Source organism: Rhipicephalus microplus, chromosome 1 (genome assembly GCF_043290135.1).
Source record: "Rhipicephalus microplus isolate Deutch F79 chromosome 1, USDA_Rmic, whole genome shotgun sequence".
Lineage (NCBI taxonomy): Eukaryota > Metazoa > Arthropoda > Arachnida > Ixodida > Ixodidae > Rhipicephalus > Rhipicephalus microplus.
The window spans coordinates 167,812,255-167,834,176 of NC_134700.1; the positions used below are offsets into that span (position 1 = coordinate 167,812,255).

Below are 21,922 nucleotides of genomic sequence, written 5' to 3' on the forward strand. Positions count from 1 at the left end.
TCGTTCGCAAACTTGCCTCAGGCAAGCTTGACGGAGTGCATGAGGCGTGCTTGCATATTAGTTGACCCAATAAAGTTTACCACGGGCTCCGTAAAGGCCGTTGTTCCAGCTTTCGCTGTGACTGTGCCGCGTGTTCCACGCAGGTCTGGCTTTTTTTTGTCCTCCGTTATAACATCAGACGGCACAATAAGCAGACAATGGTATTTTCTTCGCATACTGTGGAAAGAGAGAAAGAAAAAAATAAAGCCGTTGTAAGTGAATTCAAGAAAGAACGGTGGTACGTACTCCGCTGTGACCAGTGGTTGCCAATGTTTCATTTTAAGTATAAACAAACGTGCACAAAACTCGGTGGTGATATAGGTCCAGGTCCCAATGGTCCAGGTATTACCTTGACAAAGCCCGTAGCACGGACTTCGTCAGATTAGTACGTGGGCCTATCAGATCTTCCTTTCAAGCTGTATGTATGTATGTATGTATGTATGTATGTATGTATGTATGTATGTATGTATGTATGTATGTATGTATGTATGTATGTATGTATGTATGTATGTATGTATGTATGTATGTATGTATGTATGTATGTATTTGAATATAATGCAGCCCTGATGCGGGGCTATAGCAGGAGTGGATGAGTTATGCAAAACTGATACAAACAGAGCAACAACAATAAAACGACAATAAAACAACAATAAAACTGAAATACAATACAGCAATACATACGAAAACCTCAGTATGGTATTGCAAACACGATTTTTACCTATTTTCTAAATAGGCAATAGCAGCATCAATGAAATTTTGTAAAGATAGAGAACGAATACTGCCCGGTAGGGAATTCCAGAGGTCTATAATACGTGGAAAAAAAAAACAACTAAATTTGAATGTGTTAGTACCAGCAAATAAAGGCTTTATGTTCAAAATGTGGGAGCTGCGGGTGCAAGATTCTTCCATAAATGCGATGTAGTTACCACCAAAAATGCCTGGAGAGGAGTTGATGACTGTATATAATAGTTTTAAATATTCGATGCAATAACGAGAATGTAATGGTACATTGTTCAGTGATTGTAGAGCCTGTGTGGGTGAGAAGTTGTGGCTGTAGTTATGGCATATGAAGCGGGTGGCCTTACGTTGAACGCTATCGAGGATTTTTAGGTCACCTGGTTTGTGAGGGTACCAAACGACAGATGCGTATTCTAGAATAGGGCGAATCAATGTTCCATACAGAAGTAATTTGGTATCACGGGGTGATTTAGCCAAAGTACGGCGCAAATAACCTATTTTTTAGTGCTTTCGCGCTGATATATTATTGAATGTGGTTGGTCCAGGAAAGATTTTTTTGTCAGAATCACACCCAAATAATTATATTGTGAGACTCTTTTAAGTTGTATACCATCCAAGTAATAATCAAACAAAAACGGATTCTGTGCATTGGTAAATGACATGACGACTGTTTTAATGCAAGTGACGTTCATCTGCCATGTTTCACACCAAGAGCTGAAAGAAATGAGCGATTGTGAAAGACGGTGATGATCTCCCGCAGAATTGATGGGTTCGTATAATACGCAATCATCAGCATAAAGTCTTATTTTAGATGATGTGCAATGAGGTAAATCATTAATATATATGAGAAATAAACATGAACTTGGCAACGTTTAACGCTAGAACCTTATCTAGTGAGGGAAGTCTAGCTGTACTATTCGAGGAGCTAGAGGGTGTTAAATGGGATATAATAGGGCTCAGTGAGGTTAGGAAAACAGATGAGGCCTATACTGTGCTACAGAATGGGCACGTCACGTCCTTTGCTATCGGGGCTTGGCAGACAGAAGAGAACTGGGAGTGGGGTTCTTAATTCACAGAAACATAGCTGGAAACATAGAGGAATACTATAGCATTAATGAAAGGGTGGTAGGTAATGTAATTAAACTGAATAAAAGATACAAGATGAAGGTAGTACAGGCTTATGCGCCTACATCCAGCCATGATGACGCTTCAGTTGAAAGCTTCTATGAAGACATGGAATCGGCAATGAGTAAGGTAAAAACACAGTATACTATAGTGATGGGCGACTTTAATGCAAAAGTAGGGAAGAAGCAGGCTGGAGACCAGGCAGTAGGAGATTATGGGATCGGCACTAGAAACGCCACAGGAGAGCTACTAGTAGAATTCGCAGAACGCAATAATTTGCGGATTTGGAATACCTTCTACCGAAAACGCGGAAACCGCAAGTGGACATGGAGGAGCCCTAATGGCGAAAATAAGAACGAGATAGACTTTATGATGAGTGCACACCCAGGCATCGTGCAGGATGTGGAAGTGGTTGGCAAGGTACGATGCAGTGACCATAGAATGGTACGGTCTCGAATTTGCCTAGACATTGAAGAAGGAACGACAGAAACTGATACGCAAGAAGCCAATCAATGAGCTATCACTGAGAGGGAAAGTACAGGAATTCAGAGTGTCGCTGCAGAACAGGTACTCGGCTCTTAGTGAGGAAACCAACTTTAGCGTAGATGCAATGAATAATAATCTGACGAGTATCATTACGGAGTGTGCAGTGGAAGTTGGAGGCAGGGTAGTTAAACAGGACACTGGCAAGCTTTCCCAGGAAACGAAGAGCCTAATTAAGAAGCGTCAAATCATGAAAGTGTCAAGTACAACAGACAAAATAGAACTGGCAGAGCTTTCGAAGTTGATTAATAGACGTAAAGTATGCGATGTAAGAAGGTATAACATGGAGAGAATTGAACACGCTCTGAAAAACGGAAGAAGCGTCAAAGCAGTGAAGAGGAAACTTGGGATAGGCAAAAGTCGGATGTACGCACTAAGGGACAAAGAAGGCAAAATAACTATCAATATGGATAGGATAGTTAAAATAGCGGAGGAGTTTTACAGAGATCTGTACACTAGCCGAGACAACCACGACCTTAATACTATAAAAACTAGCAGTAACCCAGATGACACCCCACCAGTAATGATAGAAGAAGTCAGAAAAGCTTTGGAGAGCATGCAAAGAGGCAAAGCTGCTGGTGAGGATCAGGTAACATCAGATCTGCTGAAAGATGGAGGACAGATTGTGTTAGAAAAACTAGCCACCCTGTTTACGAGGTGTCTCCTGACGGGAAGGGTACCAGAGTCTTGGAAGAACGCTAACATCATCTTAATACATAAGAAAGGAGATGACAAGGACTTGAAGAATTACAGGCCGATCACTTTGCTCTCTGTAGTATACAAGCTATTTACAAAGGTAATTGCTAACAGAGTAAAGAAAACATTAGAATTCAAAAACCCAAAGGAACAAGCAGGATTTCGAACAGGCTACTCAACAATCGACCACATTCATACTATCAATCAGGTAAAAGAGAAATGCTCAGAGTATAACCAACCACTATACATAGCCATCATAGATTACGAGAAGGCGTTTGATTCAGTAGAAATATCAGCCGTCATGCAGACACTGCGGAATCAGGGCGTAGATGAAGTATATATAAACATTCTGGAAGAAATCTACAGGGGATAAACTGCTACCATAGTGCTTCATAAAGAAAGCAACAGAATACCAATCAAGAAGGGTGTAAGGCAGGGGGACACAATCTCCCCAATGCTATTTACCGCGTGCTTACAGGAGGTTTTCAGAAGCATGGAATGGGAACAGTTAGGGATATGAGTTAATAGAGAATACCTTAGTAACCTGCGCTTCGCTGATGACATTGCATTGCTGAGTAACTCAGGGGACGAATTGCAACTCATGATCACGGAGTTAGACAAGGAGAGCAGAAAGGTGGGTCTTAAAATTAATCTGCAGAAAACGAAAGTAACGTACAACAACCTCGGAAAGGAGCAGCGCTTCGAGATAGGTAATAGTGCACTTGAAGTTGTAAAAGACTATGTCTACTTAGGGCAGGTACTAACCGCAGAGCCTAACCACGAGATTGAAGTAACTAGAAGAATAAGAATGGGGTGGAGCACATTCGGCAAGCACTCTCAAATTATGACAGGTAGATTGCCACTATCCCCCAAGAGGAAGGTATATAACAGCTGTATCTTGGCGGTACTTAGCTACGGAGCAGAAACCTGGAGACTTACAAAGAGGGTTCAGCTTAAATTGAGGACGACGCAGCGAGCAATGGCAAGAAAAATGGTAGGTGTAACCTTAAGGGAGAAGAAGAGAGCAGAGTGGATTAGGGGACAAACGGGGGTTAAGGATATCATAGTTGAAATAAAGAAGAGGAAATGGACATGGGACGGGCATGTAGCGCGTAGACAGGATAACCGCTGGTCATTAAGAGTAACTAACTGGATTCCCAGAGAAGGGAAGCGGGATAGGGGGAGACAGAAGATTAGGTGGGCAGATGAGATTAAGAAGTTTGCGGGTATGAATTGGCAGCAGCAAGCACAGGACCGGGTTAACTGGCGGAACATGGGAGAGGCCTTTGTCCTGCAGTGGACGTAGTCAGGCTGATGATGATGATGATGATGATGATGTATGTATGTATGTATGTCTGTATGTATGCATGCATGTACGTATGTATGTATGTATGTATGTATGTATGTATGTATGTATGTATGTATGTATGTATGTATGTATGTATGTATGTATGTATGTATGTATGTATGTATGTATGTATGTATGTATGTATGTATGTATGTATGTATGTATGTATGTATGTATGTATGATGATGATGATGATGATGATGATGATGATGAGTGGTTTTCAATGACGCAAGGGCCAATCGATGGCCTAAGAGCGCCATTTCGATAGACTAGATATATGAACAATGAATGTTATGATGCGTGGCTGTATAAGGGCCTTAAAATGCCTCGCGCTAACGCGGGTAAAAACATAGAAGCATTAAAATCATGACATGGACGTGAACTACGTGCAAGAATACTAAATGACGCGACGTCGTGATAGTGGGACAGTGACGTAGTTGCAGCCACCGCGGCAGCGACCTCTCTTCTGAGATCGTGCCACGAAGCGCCTGAGTATATGACATTAAAAGTATGCACATCTCTTAAAAACGCCTGCAGTGATTTATGAGGAAAAATGGGTTCTCTACCGATGAACATTGATGGGTGCAAGGGTATCTGTTGTCGGAAGGGATATAAAAAGTGCTTTTTTTCTAAGAGAATCTAAATCACTGCATTGGACAAGGATGTTGAGAACCGTGAGCGGTTCTCCACATCTCTCACGCAATGGTACATCGCCACCAGACAGAAGGTATAAATGTGTCGAGTGTGTATGTCCTATCTGTAGTCTTGTAAGTGTGACTTGTGTGGCGTGACCTGTATACTGTGGGCCATTTTCCAAGTCTCGGTTTGACAACATGAAGTTTGTTTTCTGTTTGCAGATCCCATAGGCGCTGCCAGCACGCCCTGAGCTCCCGTCTTAGAAATGGTTTCAGATCAAGCGCAGGGACAGCTACAGATGCATTGGCGCCAGTGTTGTCTTGGGCAGATGCGGCCAGCTGATCCGCCAACACGTTTCCAGCGATTTCGCGGTGCCCCGGCACCCAGCAGATTACAACATGCCGTTTGAGAGCGTATATATATCGTGCATAACAGAGAGTAGAAGGACACAAGGACAGGATTTTTATGTTTTCGCAGAGTTTTCAGAGCCACCACTACACTCAGCGAATCTGTGTATATTACCGCAGCTTGTAGTTGCAGTTTATTAATATGCTTGACAGCCACAAATACCGCGTGAGCCTCTGCTGTGAAGATGCTTGTTTCGGAGTGCAAAATACCGGAGTTGGAGAAAGATGGGCCAACAGCTGTATAGGACACACCAGTGTGGGACTTCGTAGCATCTGTGCAAAATTCTGGGCAGGCGTACTTGTGTTGGAGTTCGAGGAAGTGCGTGCCGATATGTACAGTAGGTGCGTGTTTAGTGACTTCCATGAAAGATAGATCGCAGTCTATGACTTGCCACTTCCATGGTGGCAGATATACTGCTGGAGCCATCAAACATTGTTCTAAAAGTGGCACAGCTAAAAGTGGCACGAAGTGTATGTATGTATGTATGTATGTATGTATGTATGTATGTATGTATGTATGTATGTATGTATGTATGTATGTATGTATGTGTGTATGTGTGTATGTGTGTATGTATGTATGTATGTATGTATGTATGTATGTATGTATGTATGTATGTATGTATGTATGTATGTATGTGTGTATGTATGTATGTATGTATGTATGTATGTATGTATGTATGTATGTATGTATGTATGTATGTACGTATGTATGTATGCATGTATGTATGTGAGCGCAGGCGTGCGCGTGGGTTTGAGTTCGCGTGAAAATAGGGAAATACGGAAACAAGAAAGATGGGAGGAAGACGAAGATGTAGTGAAGAAAATGCGGTTGGGAGCATCGGCTCGTATAGGAAGAAATTCGATTATGCACGCTGTGGAGACCTCCGTACGACATCTTTTTCAGACGCGCAGGTCAATAGGGAACCGGTTAAAAAGCGATCGATTGAGAGGAACAAACAAATGGAAGCAATGTATTCGATTTGAGATGAATAAAAAAGAAGCAACGTAATTGATGAAGAATGAGCGTACCTGATGGAGAGAGAGAGAGAGAAAAAAAGAAAGACTGTTTCAGTGTTCTTTTTTCACTTGATTCATCTCGTACGATCGCAGTTTGATGTTGGTGGTCTCGGGTGTCGAGCTTATATTCTTCGTGCTACCCTTTTGATGAGGAAATCACGACGGACGAATAGATCTGCCCTGCGAGGTGATAAGGTACCGGAATACGACACGTCGCACCAACAGGCGGAGAAAGTAAGGGGCAAAAAGTATTACGTTACTCTTGAATCAATCATACGTTCTTGCAGCCACCGTCTTTGTTTTATTTGTCCTTTCGTCGCTCTGACTGCAGCCTTTTTCCACGACGACTTTTGACGCCGCGGAATAAGACCTGGCAATATCATTCCCACATGTCTTCTTTTTCTTTATGCAATATAGTTTATTGTTTACTGAAGGACGCTCTGAGGGGAGACAGTGGTAACCTGTAAACCCGCCTCTATTGTAAAGGACATATAAGCAAGTCTCCTCATTTTTCTTTATTTTCGCAATCGCATTTATCCTTCCTATCTTTTTATACTGCTACTCCATATAATTTTTAAATACCATCCAATTTTCAGTCTTGCTTCTTTGTTGCTCCCCTGGCAAAAGGATGGCTGGCACTTTTGTTTCTCCGCTCTTAATCATATCCAAGTTTTGAGGCGTGAAACCCCACATATGACTATTATATTTACCTTCAAATAAGTTACGTTTAGCTATTCAATTAATTATTTGTATGCTGGCGTTTGAAGTTGCTAATAGTTCACCACCACATGTAGGCAGGGAGGAAATGCAAACACGTGCGAAAGATTGAAAACGTGAAGTAGAAGTAGGTCGCTGTACATAATGCGATGCCTCACTAAAAGTGAAGTCACAATGGTTCCAAAAAGTAGGTTTCATAGGCCAAGACACTTGGGAAAGCTGAAGGCAATAAAGGGTGCCAGCATACCACAACGCAGCTGTACTTAACTACCACCAGAGACAGTGAAGCCTGCACGTTATTTGGTATATGTCGCCGCAGGCGGCAAAAACGAGAACTATCACCACCGATAGTCGTGGCCGGAAACTGAAGTGTGCAGCACAGAAACGAATGCCGTCTTCAAAAAATTACACCGTTGTGTACCGAAGGCGCTCAGTCGCTACGATGATTTGACAAAACAAGCGCAACATGAGTGCAATAAGAAGACGCAAGAAGACGAAAAGAAAAAAAGAAAGAACAAATATGGAGGGCAACCGATTTTCAAGTTACGCGCATTACTTCCAAAGCTTCCGTAATACTGATGATCCTCGACTGAAAAATTAACAAACGCCCTTCACTAAGAAACGCTTCTACTGTTGAAAGTCAAGGTATGCTCCCGTTGGCTGACAGGCAATATTTCCCAGACTGAGTATGACAAATGTCGGGCCCGACGGCGCAAACGACGTGACGCGGCAACAGCTTCCAAGGGCCTTCAGCACCACTGTACGCAACTGTTGCGGAAGTGCATACCAGTAATACTCCGCGGGTGTCGGCAAGTGTCCGTGTAAGCCGCCGTCCCACTTGCCGCACTCCCCTCCTACATCGGAAAGGCAGTCGCTCCCTTCTCTCAACCTCACAGAGAGCTTGCCTCCCTCAGCCAATGCAACGACTACAGTGGGAAGAAGTTACCTCGACAGCGTTAAGAAAGAAAAGCACGGTGAAAAAAAAACAATTTGGGGCTGGATCGAGAGTAGCAAACGGGTGCTGGCTGCGTCAGCAGTTGTGTTCCGTGGGGGAGTCCACGCCCGCTCTCCTTCACGGCGAATCGATGACAGCGCCGATTGAACCGATAGATCCTCGTCCATCAAAGCCTCGCCGCGTGGGGAAACACGCGTTGGTGCGGCAGGGCGACGACGTTGCGCCGTTCGAAGAACGCAGCAGTGGGGGTTCCCAAGTCCTCTCCCTCTCTGGCACGTCTTTCTCCAGCATCTCTCTCTCTCTCCTTCTCTCGCACTTCTGACATACCCTGGAGCGGTCCATGGCCCACCGTCACTCCGTAACTCCCCGTCAACTCTTCCGAGACATATTGGAAATTGCCTCGTGGCTCCCGCGTCTATAGGAGAAAGGAGAAGAAAATTGAGGAGGCCCTTTCGGTCATATTCGCCCGTTGGCAACTGCGAGTGCTTAGCTTACGCGGGAAAATATCTGCGTTCTTCTTCTTCTTCTTCTTGTTCTTCTTCTTGTTCTCCTTCTTGTTATTCTTGTCCTCCTCCTCCTCCTCCTCCTCCTCCTTCTTCTTCTTCTTCTTCTTCTTCTTCTTCTTCTTCTTCTTCTTCTTCTTCTTCTTCTTCTTCTTCTTCTTCTTCTTCTTCTTCTTCTTCTTCTTCTTCTTCTTCTTCTTCTTCATCTTCTTCTTCTTCATCTTCTTCTTTTTCTTCTTTTTCTTCTTTTTCTTCTTTTTCTTCTTAGTGGGCTTAATTTGTGCGTGTTCTTGGTCTCTCTTCACTGAACGATGGCATGGCGTGAACCCCGGGCAACCTTGTCGTCAAATGCTTCTTCACGCGCCACAACGTCGTGTCGACACCTCGAACGCTACTCGCTGCGGTGGTTTAGCAGTTACGGCACGGCGCCACTAAGTGCGAGGGTGTTGGTTGATTTCCACAGTCAAGGTGATGGCATATGTAAGGGCGCCAAATACAAAAGAAAAGAAAAAAAACATGCCGCGTATATTTATATGGATGTTAACCAAGGCAGTCAAAGTCAGTCTGATGTCCTGCTCTACGGCGTGTCACACAACTCATAATCATGGTTCTGAACCATGGAAGAAGTTAATAGGGACCGTTACGTTACACTTTTTGATGCTAAATGCGTATTTTGCTCCCCCCCCCCTCGTTATGTTGTTCACGCTTCGGTGCATCCTCGCGCATGCACCGGTCGCCACAAGCAAGGCGAGCAGGCGATCTCTCGTATAGTCGCGTGGCCACCGGGATTTCCGTGGTTCTTCACTTGGACTCATTGTTAACACAAAAGTGTGTTTTTTTTTCCAGAGCTGAGGGACACAACAGCTCAGAAGTGAACGTGAACCACCAAGCTGCGGCACCAAGCCTTTTCGAAGAAGCTCGAACGGGCTTCGAAAACCACCGCTTTGTACGACATGCTGAACGACCTAAACGCGCCACCATGAAAAGCGACAGTCACTGTAGACCCCCAGGACATGTCCCCAGCGGAGCACAATTATTGCGTAAAAAAAGAAGGAAAAGGAGTAAAACTTGCAATTCTATCTGGCCGGATTTGTCAACAACAAGTACATTTCGCCGCTGAAAATTAAGGAGTGTGGCAAGAGCTTGGGGGGACGCGCGACAGAGAGAAAAAAAAAGATAAGGAAGTAGTTAAAAGCTAACCAAGTTTTGATTAATTGATTGTTTGATATGTTGAGTTTAACATCCCAAAACCACCATACGATTATGAGAGACGCCGTAGTGGAGGGCTCCGGAAATTTAGACCACTTGGACGTGCACCCAAATCTGAGCACACGGGCCTACAGCATTTCCACCTCCATAGGAAATGCAGCCGCCGCAGCCGGAATTCGACGCTGTGACCTGCGGGTGAGCAGCCGGGTACGTAAACCACTAGACCACCGTGGCGGGCCCTAAGTAAGTTTTCGAAATTGTTCTCATCAGGTCAATACGGCAATCTGAAATACAAGCTCAAAAACATATTACTTGTAGTATAAATTGAATATTTTACGTAATATTGCCATGAATTTCTTTATTTTTGCTTCTTAATCACATACCTTACATAAAATGGCATTTAACAGGCTTAACGTCGCATTCTTGGCCTATCCCCCAAAATGGGTGCGTGCCATTTATCAAAGAAAACAAACATCGTCATTTAGAGCCGCGACCACGGGTCCTTGTTATTGACAATCGGAGGCGATACAGACGATGCATGAGGCGAAGCTTTAAACAAGGACTTCCAGTAGCTCTCGCGAGAGCTCATGACTTCTGCCCCACTTTTTTTTTTCTTGTGCAGCTAGGATGGTGAGCGTCTCTCCTTAGTATTCCTTCCTCCATGTTCGGGTCATTTAGAACCGCAAAATTTGTTTGAATCGCTCAGTCGTGGCATATTAGTCGCGTTACATGAGTGGCAAGCAGCATCACTTATAAGGGGACCCCCGCAGTAGACGGTTTTGTTCGCAGCACAACGTTGATCACTATGATGCCAGTGTTCGTGTTTCAGGTGTGATGTCATTACCGTAATATTATCATTTGGATTTACTTCTTTCTGACCGTGATTGTGCCCGTGATGCTTTTCCAGAACATTGTCCTATGAGAGTCAAGCGCACGCACGCACGCACGCACGCTCGCACACACACACAAACAAACAAACAAACAAACAAGCAAGCAAAGGCGTTATAGCGCCGCAGTGCTAGCTCCCGGATCTGTGGTCGGCTTTGCGTTTCATCTACATCGATACATTTGCTCCCTGCCTTTCTTCATGCTGACATAGAGCCCGCATGGAACCAAAGTTTAGTGGTGGAGCGCGTGCTGATGGGGAAAGTGAGGAAGAGAGTGAGAAAGAAAGAGCCTGCGGCCTGCGCAACATACTGCACACGAAGCGCAAAAGATGGAGTTAGTAGTCGACAACTATGGTTGCCGCGAAGGAGGAAAAAGAAAGAGACAGAGAAAAAGAGACGCATGCTTTAGGAGGACAGGGTTGTTCTCGTCTTGCGCAGTGCGCCTTGCTCGCCTTCCCCTGTGCTGCGTTCTTCTCATGCAGGAAGCTAATGGCCCATTAAGCGTCGTGTAAACAGAGCGCAAGAAAGTGTTTATTGGTCTTGGTCCTCCCTCGCCGTTTCCGCGCTAGCCGCTCGACAAGACGGGACGGAGGAAACACGAAGAACATCAGGAGGGGAGGAAACTAGCGGCAGAGCGAGCACGTGTAACGCAGGGAAGAGTGAGAAAGAAGCAGGCAAGTTATCAAGAGAGAGCAGGTTAGGGTAGCGCAGAAGAGGGACGTGCTTAAAACAAACTGCATGGTCAAGGCAATAAAATTTTCTTCTTGAAAGATTATTTCCTAGCGTTCTGTTGTAGAGAAGAAGAGAAAGACATAGGGGAGGGGGGTACAGCAAATACAGGAAGGGTGACGGAAACGGGTTAGGAAGGCGCATTTGTTTTCCGTTGTTGGCACTTATTGTAAATATTTCGAGCGAAGGAGAAAAAGAACTCGAGAAATCGAACTAAAAAAACAAAATCCGTAAGGAAGGCATGCGCATTTAGGAGCAAACATCAGGCATGCAAGTTATTAACGAAGAGAGAAAAAAAAAAGAAAATCATCCGGCAGAAAAGGTGGTCACATGAGGCAAGTAACACTGCCGGGCTGAGCGCCGAAAAGTGCAGATAAAAGCAAGGCAGATGCTGATGACGTGAGTTATAAAGCATTGGATCTCAAAATGAAGACATATACGGAAAAAAAAAATGTCCGAAAGGAAAACAAAAACAAAACCGGAGGACTTCAGGGAGTTGGCGTCGACGGACAACAAAATAACGCTGTAAACTCTTTCACCGAGCAAACAAGAACGCACGTACAATTGTGCAAACAAGTCTGAACGGTGACCTCGCGGAAGGCTATGAAGTTTGTGCCAGGATGGCAGGAGCGAGGCACGGTCACCCGTGTAGACAGAACAGAGCGTGGGAGAAACTTCTCGAACATTTAGAGCGACATGAAGTGGACGATTGAGACAGTTTTTGACAAGTGAAATGTTCAGATTGTTGATCACGAGCGATATGCGAAGAAGCGTGAAGACGGCAACAAGAGCTCACGCAAGCGTTATCAATAAATAAATACAGTTAAAAAGCGTACGGGAGTGTTCATATGGATGAGTGCGACGCGGTAGGTCCACAGTTGGAAAAGACATTACTGAGTTAGTCAGTTAGTTAGTTAGTTAGTTAGTTAGTTAGTTAGTTAGTTAGTTAGTTAGTTAGTTAGTTAGTTGGTTAGTTAGTTAGTTAGTTAGTTAGTTAGTTATCGAGACAGACAGACGGAAGATCGATCGATCGATCGATAGATAGATAGATAGATAGATAGATAGATAGATAGATAGATAGATAGATAGATAGATAGATAGATAGATAGATAGATAGATAGATAGATAGATAGGTAGATAGCAATTTTGAATGATTATCCCTGTAATGTCAGCCTTTTTTATTGTTTGGCTTGGCACACCAGGTGTTGCCTATTGTTTAGTATTTCATACACCTTTGAACATCTTCGTAAGAAAAGCTTTATCACTCGCATACTTAAAAAAATGTCCTTCAAAAACTTGCTGTCCTCCTATTGCAAGATGGAACAACGGAATCCTCGTTCTTCGATTACTGAAAGAAAGAAAGAATAAAAAGAGAAAGTGATTGGCAGACGCCTCTCTATTTCAATCGTTTCAGCTCTCTGCTCGAAAAACGTCACCAGCGATCCGCTGTGTGCCATAGCGCTCTGCTTTCCTGTTAATGAAATTCACTGGACCCTGTCACGTGCGTATCTGCTTAACGCATGGTATTCGAGAATTCGGACAAAAACACTCATACTATCCGTTCAATCGCACCGCACCAGCTTGCTTTCATCGCTGAGATTGCACTCGTGTGAATGTTGGAAACAGAAATATGCCCAGACGGGACGAATGAAACGGCTCCATGGTAGCTAGCGAGTACAGATGCACTTACACACGAAGGAAAAAAAAAAAGGGAGGTTGTACTTGGAACACTTTGAAGCGGATATAGCTGTTGTACGCTTGTGTTTCTTATAAATATTTCGGGACAGCACGTGGAGTATCAACAGCGATCACGCCTTTCTGTCATGCGATATGAAGCGTGACCTCCGTGTCTGCTTACTACGAGCGTGCTTGTAATGAAGGCCCAAGATGTCTAATCACTGAGTTTCCCGTGTGCGTTATAAATCTGCACGGACGTTTGCCATTTCGAAAGTTGCCGCGTTAGCTCGCTTGAAATAATCGTAACAGGTATGCGACGTTGCCTCTAACTTGTGTCTGCCATGGAGAAGTTAAGGTTCATATCACCTCGCCTATTCAATAGTGTTTTTTTATGCAGCACTAATTGGCACTTTTCCGTGTGCGTTTGTATATGTGCGCTGCACGGACATATACAAACGTTCATGAGTGTGCGTGAGTGTTCATGAGTGTGCGTGCGTGTGTGTGTTGTCCCTGTGTGTACGTGTGTGCTTGTCTGTGTGTGCGCGTGTGTGTTTCCTTGCGCAACATAATCTAGACCTGTCCAAATTGTGGGAGATCGCGTCTCAGCGCTAACGCTAAAACAACAAAACGCGTGGAATGCAGAGTGGTGCGCTTTTAGTATACAGCGAAATGCATTCCCGCTAACGCAAACGCAAGCCCCGACGGTGTCATCTAGTTATAAAAACAATACATGCATAACCTGCGCCCCTAAATATAGTTGACCTGAAGTCACCGTTGCTGCGCCTACGTGCCGCGTTTCAGTGTTGCCTCTGGCGGACCGAAACACATCGCTTTCTTTCGACATATGCCGTAATCGAGTATTACTCAATACCCCTATTAACTGGCTCAGCTTGACTTGTGGCTACATTCGCCTTATCTTGAAAACAAGCGAATGTAGGGAGCCTATAAGAAAACAGGAGGTCATCTATAGGCTCTCTAACCGAATGAATACTGCTTCGCCATCTCTGAGCGGCTACCGAAAACATGAGTGAACCTCGTAGACAAATTTTATCAGGTCATCTGCACCCCAAATCGGCTATGTATCTCATGAACGTAGCTGTTTTATCGGCAGTATACAGCTGTCGAAGCCTCATTACTCAAATATAAATGAAATATGATTAGTAACTGGGAATTGAGGAGTTTAGCGATGCATGCTGACGACTACAAAGATACGAAATGGACGGCTCTCTCTTCAAGAGACACCGTCATCTTGCCGGGATCTCTTGCGTGCGTTAGCGTTGAACGCTTTATTCCAGTAATAGCGTTCGTACGTTTGGCCTACGTTAACGTTCGGCACACGTTCAGTTTGGAGCACGCAACGCTAACACTAAATCCAGGTGTTTGCTGTTTTCCGCTACTAAAACTATCTATTAGCCGACGCACGCATCAGCGTGAGTAGCCATCCTAATAGAAACGGTTTTGCTGAAAGAATGGTAAACAGCTTGCTGCTTTATTCCTTCTTGTCAGTGGACAGCTTTCGATGTATTAATGTTCTGGTCAATTTAGTTATATTACCGCGATAGCGTTTGATAGCTCGTCTCGCAGAAATCCAAGCGTCGGCATCGTTGGTTGTGAGTGAAAAACCATCTTGTGCGTGACCGAAATGTCGAAAATGATTCAAATAAAATAAACATCAAAGAATTATGGGTTCGAATAGGATCGAATACGGGTCGTTTGCGTGGCAAGCTGGTGTGCTAGCACACACTCACGCGTCTGCTTGTGAGTACAGTGAAAATAAAAAATAAATTATTCTGCTTGGAAGTGCAGTGAAAGCAACTTTCATGCTTTACTAACACACGCTTCCTTTATACATACTTCACCATACAACATTCGTGAAATATTGCAGTAATAATGCTTGGTACAAGCGTACGTTGCCATCGGCCGAAAGAACATGTGATTATCATAATGACTTCATTGTTTAAAGCCAGTCACCCACTTCAAAAGGCACACACGTTACTGCACCTATTCTCTTAAGGCCATGTAGTGGGTGCTTAGCAAGTTCGAAAAGATTTCATTCATTAAGGATTTGAAGTATATGCACTACTGACAGAATGTCGCTATCGAGTTCAACCCTTAAAGGCGAAGCTTAAGGGTGCCTCAATTTTTATAATATCGTTTATCTATTATCGCAATACACTCCCACAAGTTCTCTCAGTTCAACGGGAGAATTCATTTGTGACAAAATTCAAACTTTATAGAATCGCCGCTCCGTAAACCAAGTCGCATTTCATATGAATGTACGAAAGAGACTTCTAAGGCAGAACTCGCTTTACCAGTTGCTGAAAATATGGAGTTGATGATGTGGCCTGCGTAATAGAGTGAGCACAAAACATCGATTCACAAAAGAAAAAGAAAAAAAAGGAAAGCGAAATATAGCAACGCCTACTACGTAAATGGCGCACCGAGAAATCGATGCATAATCGATTACCTGCCAGAAACTCGCTCACCTATGTGATTGCGAGTCAGAAAACCAGTATTCATGCATTATATCAACGTTCTCGTGAGCTCGCATTGCCTACTACCGAATCGACTTGCATTTCAGGACAGATGTTGAAGCAACGTCGGGGTGCAGGATGTTGCACTTCATGTTTCTCGAGACGCAATTGCTTTTTCGAGGATACTGAGGTCTCTTCGAGCTTCCCATAACAGCTCAACGTTCCTTAGTGATCTTTTTTTCCTTGTCGTTATGTCTCTTATGTGACTTGACTGTTGAGGTCGGCCTCGCATGTCGTACTATTCGACCATGAAAGTCTTCATGGGACTGAACAACTTATTTATTTATTTATTTATTTATGTTTTTTTTTCTTTGTTTCATTTGTTTTTTCTGTACTTCACCTTTCCACCTCCTTCCTTCATTCCTTCCTTCCTTCTTTCCTTCCTTCCTTCCTTCCTTCCTTCCTTCCTTCCTTCCTTCCTTCCTTCCTTCCTTCCTTTTCTTGCTTTCTCTCCGAACGGCTGGAACCCCATACGCTTGTTATCGGTGGTTCGTTAATCGCTATTCTTATGCACTTGGTCTTCTTTGAAGTTTTTTTTTTTTAAGGCTCGTACTCGAAACCCCTTTAGGTACTTCTTTCATATCATTCCACTTGCCAGTTCTTCAGGACCCGTACCTAAGGTACTAGCTCGTTACACAGCAGCGGCGGCTGCCAAAGATTTCTTGCACACATTTCTATTTTTTTTTGCATGCCTCAACTTCTCTTCTATTTCGATTTACGTCAGTCTATATTTAAACATGCCTTAGCGCATCATGGTGCCTGTTTGCCGTGCTTTTTCTTTATCTACCTCTTTTATGCGATGCTCCGTCGTATCTTATATTTTCGAGCGCTCTCTTTCGATTGCTGCGTATCCTTTCCACCTCTCTGATCGACTCTATTTTCTTTTCTTTCCTTGGTTTCAACGCCCCGTTTCCGTATTGAGCATGCTAGCCACAATACCCATTTTCCTCACTTTTTTTTTTACATATTTCTCGTCCTTTTCCCCAGAGTGCTCCTCGCCTACTCACAAGGCCTACTTTATCGTAATATTTTTCTACTAGTGTCTGTTTCTCGCCATTGCATAGCTTAGAGGGGCTAAAGTACTGCACTGAAATGACTGAAGCTTCAGGCAATAACGGTAGCACTTCGATGTACATGAGAGCGGGGCACAACATTTATTAAAATGAGTGAACAACCATGCACATAGATTCAGATGACAGCTAAAATTGACGTATCCACGGGAAAGGTATTAACTGCTGGTAATTAAAGATTACAGACTGGATTCCAAAAGAAGGCAAGTGGGTGAAAGGGAGTTTGCGGGTATAAAGTGGCAGCAGCAAGCACTGGACCATGTTGACTGGCGGAACATGGGAGGGGCCTTTGTCCAGCAGTGCAAGTAGTCAACGTTGGTGGTGGTGGTGGTGCTGCTGCTGCTAATGATGATGATGATGATGATGATGATGATGATGATGGCTAATAACTCATTCAATCTTCTAGGATGACTGGAAGGTGAAATAAATCTTATTTTTCTTCTCAGTCGGTGTATATATTGTGCCTTCCCCGCCACCCTCCGAATGTTTTCTGTACATAACGTGGCTTTCCATTGCCTCCGGGATCGGAGGCACCTCACCTACTTTTGATCTGCTTCGATTACCTGCCCACCATTAACCGAGCTACAATGTCGTGTGATGATGGCATCACGTTATGGCACTGCGATGTGATGATGAAGTCATAATTACGTCACAAACTGTGGCGATCTGTGACGTCATTCAGATGCATCATAACGCGATGTTTGATTTTTCGATTCCCTGTGGCGGATGCCGTCGGGAGCCGCCGATGTGGGTCACCGGTCAGTTTAGTCGTTCACTTTAAAATAGCAAGTGGTCAAGATTAAGTAGTTGTTCTTTTGTTATGAATTTTTTCGTCGCTGGGCTTTTTACATGCGTGAAAAAAAGTAGCTGGTACTTTACAAAAACGCCAACATCTTCTAAATATCATCACATAATAAAAATTTGACCAGGACTCCGTGGCTATGACGCGCATTGTAATGATGTCATGGTTCTTTAACGTAAAGACCCAGAATTTGTTCTCTTTTCTAAAGATCAGGCAGTGCACTCACTGGAGGTGTTCACAAAAAAAAAACACTGTAGTTATTCCTGTCTTTCTAGATCTGTTTCTTTTCTGACATCATCATACTAGTTTTATTGCAATGGTAATTTCCAAGTAACATTTTGGTGGAAGTGTGGGGCACTTTCTTTTGACGACGGAGCTCCGCAGTGGACGCCTACCATGGCTCCGGGTGAAGACCCGCCTTGGCCATGTATCCCACACCTTCACCGAAATGTTACGCGGAAATAACAGCAGTCAGTCCACAACCACAGCACAGCTCACACACAATGTCAACCTCGTTACTTCAAGTCTGAGGTGCATTTCAGGGTGTGTCTTACTATGCCCTCTTAAACCGTCAGCCGAAACCGCTAACAATTTGAACACTTACCTAAAGTCAACCAACCTGAGCGACCGCCTGTAGACTGTGTGTGCTCCCCGAGTGTGCTCGTGATTGTGTGTACCTTCTCATCTCTCTGCAACCTCTTTTCTCCCCTTTATCCCTTCCCCAGTGCAGGGTAGCAAACCGGATGTGCGTCTGGTTAACCTCCCTGCCTTTCCTTGGATCTTTATCTCTCTCTCTCTCTCTCAGCGGGCTTTTGCCGTTGCCACCAGCGTCATGTCCCGGATCTGGTGGATCAAGATATAGATCTATAGGCGAGTGCTATCACTGACTCACGTCCATTGTGGGCGTGAGCCGCGCCATTTTTATATATTTGTTTTCCCTAGACTTTGTTGCTTACGCGTGCGTGCGGATCCCTTCTAGAGCTTTGTTTTCTTCCATCTCTCTCGTTATTCGTTAAAAAAACAAAACACTCGTCTCGGACCTTCTTTGATTGAATTTAAAACGCACTCTCACTCCGAGGGGTCGTCACTTTTTCGTACTTACATGTGCCGCAACGTTTGTTTAGGGCCGCTTGAGTCAGGAAAAAAAATCTAATTGAGTAAAAGAGATTTCGGCGCGCTCGAAAGTATATACTATGGTATACAGTGCACTTTCGTCTTGGCATTGGGCTCGCGCTTCTCCAATTTCACTTCCACCACGTGATTTATCGTGCTTTTCAAGACCGCCGCGCCGAGATAGCTAGACGACGCGAAGTCGCCTTTTCATACTCACGCGAACGATGCATACTTTTGTATCGTGGAGTAAGGGTCCATCTCGCAAGCTGAGCGTGAAGAAAGTGGCATACAATTGAAATTGGAGACGTGTATATATATATATATATATATATATATATATATATATATATATATATATATATATATATATATATATATATATATACATGCCCGATTCTTCTTCAAATTTCATTCACGCTGGACCCAACGTAACTACGAAACTTTCACGGAAGTGTCTTTGCTTAACGTTGTCGGCTGGTGGATCAGCCTCTGTCAGAGCGTATATATATATATATATATATATATATATATATATATATATATATATATATATATATATATATATATATATATATATATATATATATATATATATGGCACGCATTCTATATGCCGGGCCACAATTCTGAACGTAGCCAAGTATCAAACAAGATTACGGCAAGTGGTCCTCGCTCGAAAGAAACTAAAAAACCACAAAAGAAATGAAAAAAACCGTGCGTCATTGTTATTCCGCAGGACCGGTTATAGTGCGTGAAGAAGGCAACAAATGCGGCAAACGGCTCGGCCCGAAGAAAGTAGCTCTGGCGAGAAACATGCGCATACATTTCCGTTCGCTGTCATAAGGCCCTCGCGCTTATGCTTTCGAGATTTATTATTTCTTCTCCCGCGCGCGTTTATGCCTAATATGGCGCCAGAATTGAGCCGCCGGACGGCTCGTAAGTCGTTGCCGCTCTCGATCGTGATGGTGGCGGAGATAACGATCGTTACAATCATCGTGATCACTATATAGCTTGAGTTTCGAGTTCTGGGGAAGGGGGGGGGGAGGCTTTAGGGACAGTGATATGCGATGAAACTTACTCGCAATAGCTTTTCTTATTCTGTAACTTTGGCCTTTTCAGTAGTTGTTGTAGTTGTTTGATAGTCGAGAGAAAAGCGTGCATTTCTGGCCTCTGGCCTGCAGCATCGTTAGCCTCCATACGATCCTCGCGAGTTCATGGTAATTGAGAGAAGAGGGCGTTGCTGCGCTTGATTTATTCGCGACTGCAGCGACATCAACCCGCGCTCGCTCTGCGGTACTTATGTCTTCATCTTTGTCGCAAACTGTCGGTGGCTTGGAAGCGTGTGTCTAACTGCACATTTAAAAACTGCAAGATCGAGTTCACTGATATCTCAGCGTTTGTCATCATATTATTTCGTACCTTTAGAGCTATATACCTCGCCAGGACGGTGCATTAACAATGGACTCAGGAGCACGAGTAATCTCCCTACCACTCGCGGCGCTCTTGTTCAATCGAACCCTGCCAATCGCTTGGCTACAGTCACTTGATAAGAGACACTGCAATCTTGATGTATAAGAGTAAAATTAACAAAACAAACTACTTTCACTACAAGGGACGCGACAATGAATGCGACACGAAGTAAGGCTGCCAGCTAATTTTTTTCTAGATTGAGTCTCGCGTAACTCTGCACAGCGCCGGTGTAAGACAATACCGCCGCTCCGGGCAGAGAAGCAGATTTCGCCTAGTTTCTTCACGCTGAGAGTACCGCACGTAGAAAGTTTACACACGAGCCATCTGTTCGTGCCTGCCGAGATGGCGTGCGCAACAGCACTCACGACTGTGCCCTTTTGTTCAAAGTTCACAGTTGCTGCTCGAACGACACCCCCTCCTTCACCCGCGTCATTGCATGCCTTTTCAGCTAGTGGAGGTGTTTTCGCTATGGTTGACCAGCATTCGGTGGCTGGACTCGCTCGCACAATGGTGTTATCGCATGCGCCTTCCGAGTGACGGAGGTGGGCCGGTTCGTTTGAAATCTGCCTCAGCCGCGCTCGTCGCCCCCATTTGTCGCCCGCTTTTACCCACCACCGGCACACACGATGCGCTAGGGGATGTTATAGATGTGGGCTTTCTACGGGACGTGACAGCGATGGCAATGATGACGGCGACGGTAAAAACCTGCCGATAGAGTCCATGTTGTTGCGAATTTACATTATCCCCAGAGAACCACGGGAAGCGATAAGCTTATTCGCACTGAAATAGAAAAAAAAAATCACAGCGTATCTACGGAGTGAATAATGATGAGTGAGGTGAAGCGTCCGTTCTTCCGGATGGACGGCCGGACAGAGGCATGGACACACGGACAGACGGATGGAAGCACGGACGGACTGATGGACGCACAGACGGAAGCACGAACGAACAGAAGCACGGACGGACGAACGAATGGACGGGTGAATGAACTAACGCGCGGACGGTCGTACACACGGATGGGCGGGCGAACGCTTCGCCCCACTCATCATCATTCACTTCATTGATATGCTGCAAAAACCACTGACGCTATGGGTTTATATTATTCCCAAGGACATATACATACAGCGCCATCTATTGAGCAAGTCGTAAACTAGAGGTAGCTACATACTGCATACGAAGGAAGGAACGATCTACAGCCTAACGAGCTTCGCCTCTAAAAGCCGCGTACCATCAGGAAGAGGTGAGAACTTTTATTTAAAGTCCGGCGAATGGAGGGGGGGGGGGGGCACTGGTCCCACCTAGGTTACGGCCAGGAGTCCTTGAATCTTGGCGCCTTCCTCGGCCCGCTGGATGGCCCACATCTGATCTTCGAGGACGGGGCTGGTCATTGCGAAGTTAGAAAAATTAAAGGGGCCCTTTAACACTTTTCACAACTTCAAAGTTTTACATGTGCCCCGCTGCGGTGGTCTAGTGAATAAGGTACTCGGCTGCTGACCCGCAAGTCACGGGTTCGCATCCCGGCTGCGGCGGCTGCATTTCCGGTGGCGGCGGAAATGTAGGCCCGTGTGCTCAGATTTGGGTGCACAATAAAGAACCCCAGGTGGTCGAAATTTCCGGAGCCCTTCACTACGGCGTCTCAAATGAAATGGTGGTTTTGGGACGTTAAACCCCACATATCAATCAAATCATCAAAGTTTTACATTTTTTTATA

General features: G+C 44.5%; 1 protein-coding gene across 1 annotated transcript in view; it reads right to left on the bottom strand.

Annotated features, from left to right (window-relative positions):
• Positions 1-21,599, bottom strand: part of LOC142765987 (uncharacterized) — a 122,694-nt gene extending 101,095 nt beyond the window's left edge. The window contains exon 1 of the mRNA XM_075867798.1: positions 21,519-21,599. Coding sequence (XP_075723913.1) covers positions 21,519-21,599 — 81 coding nt within the window. The remainder of the gene's footprint in view (positions 1-21,518) is intronic.
• Positions 21,600-21,922: the final 323 nt, after the last annotated feature.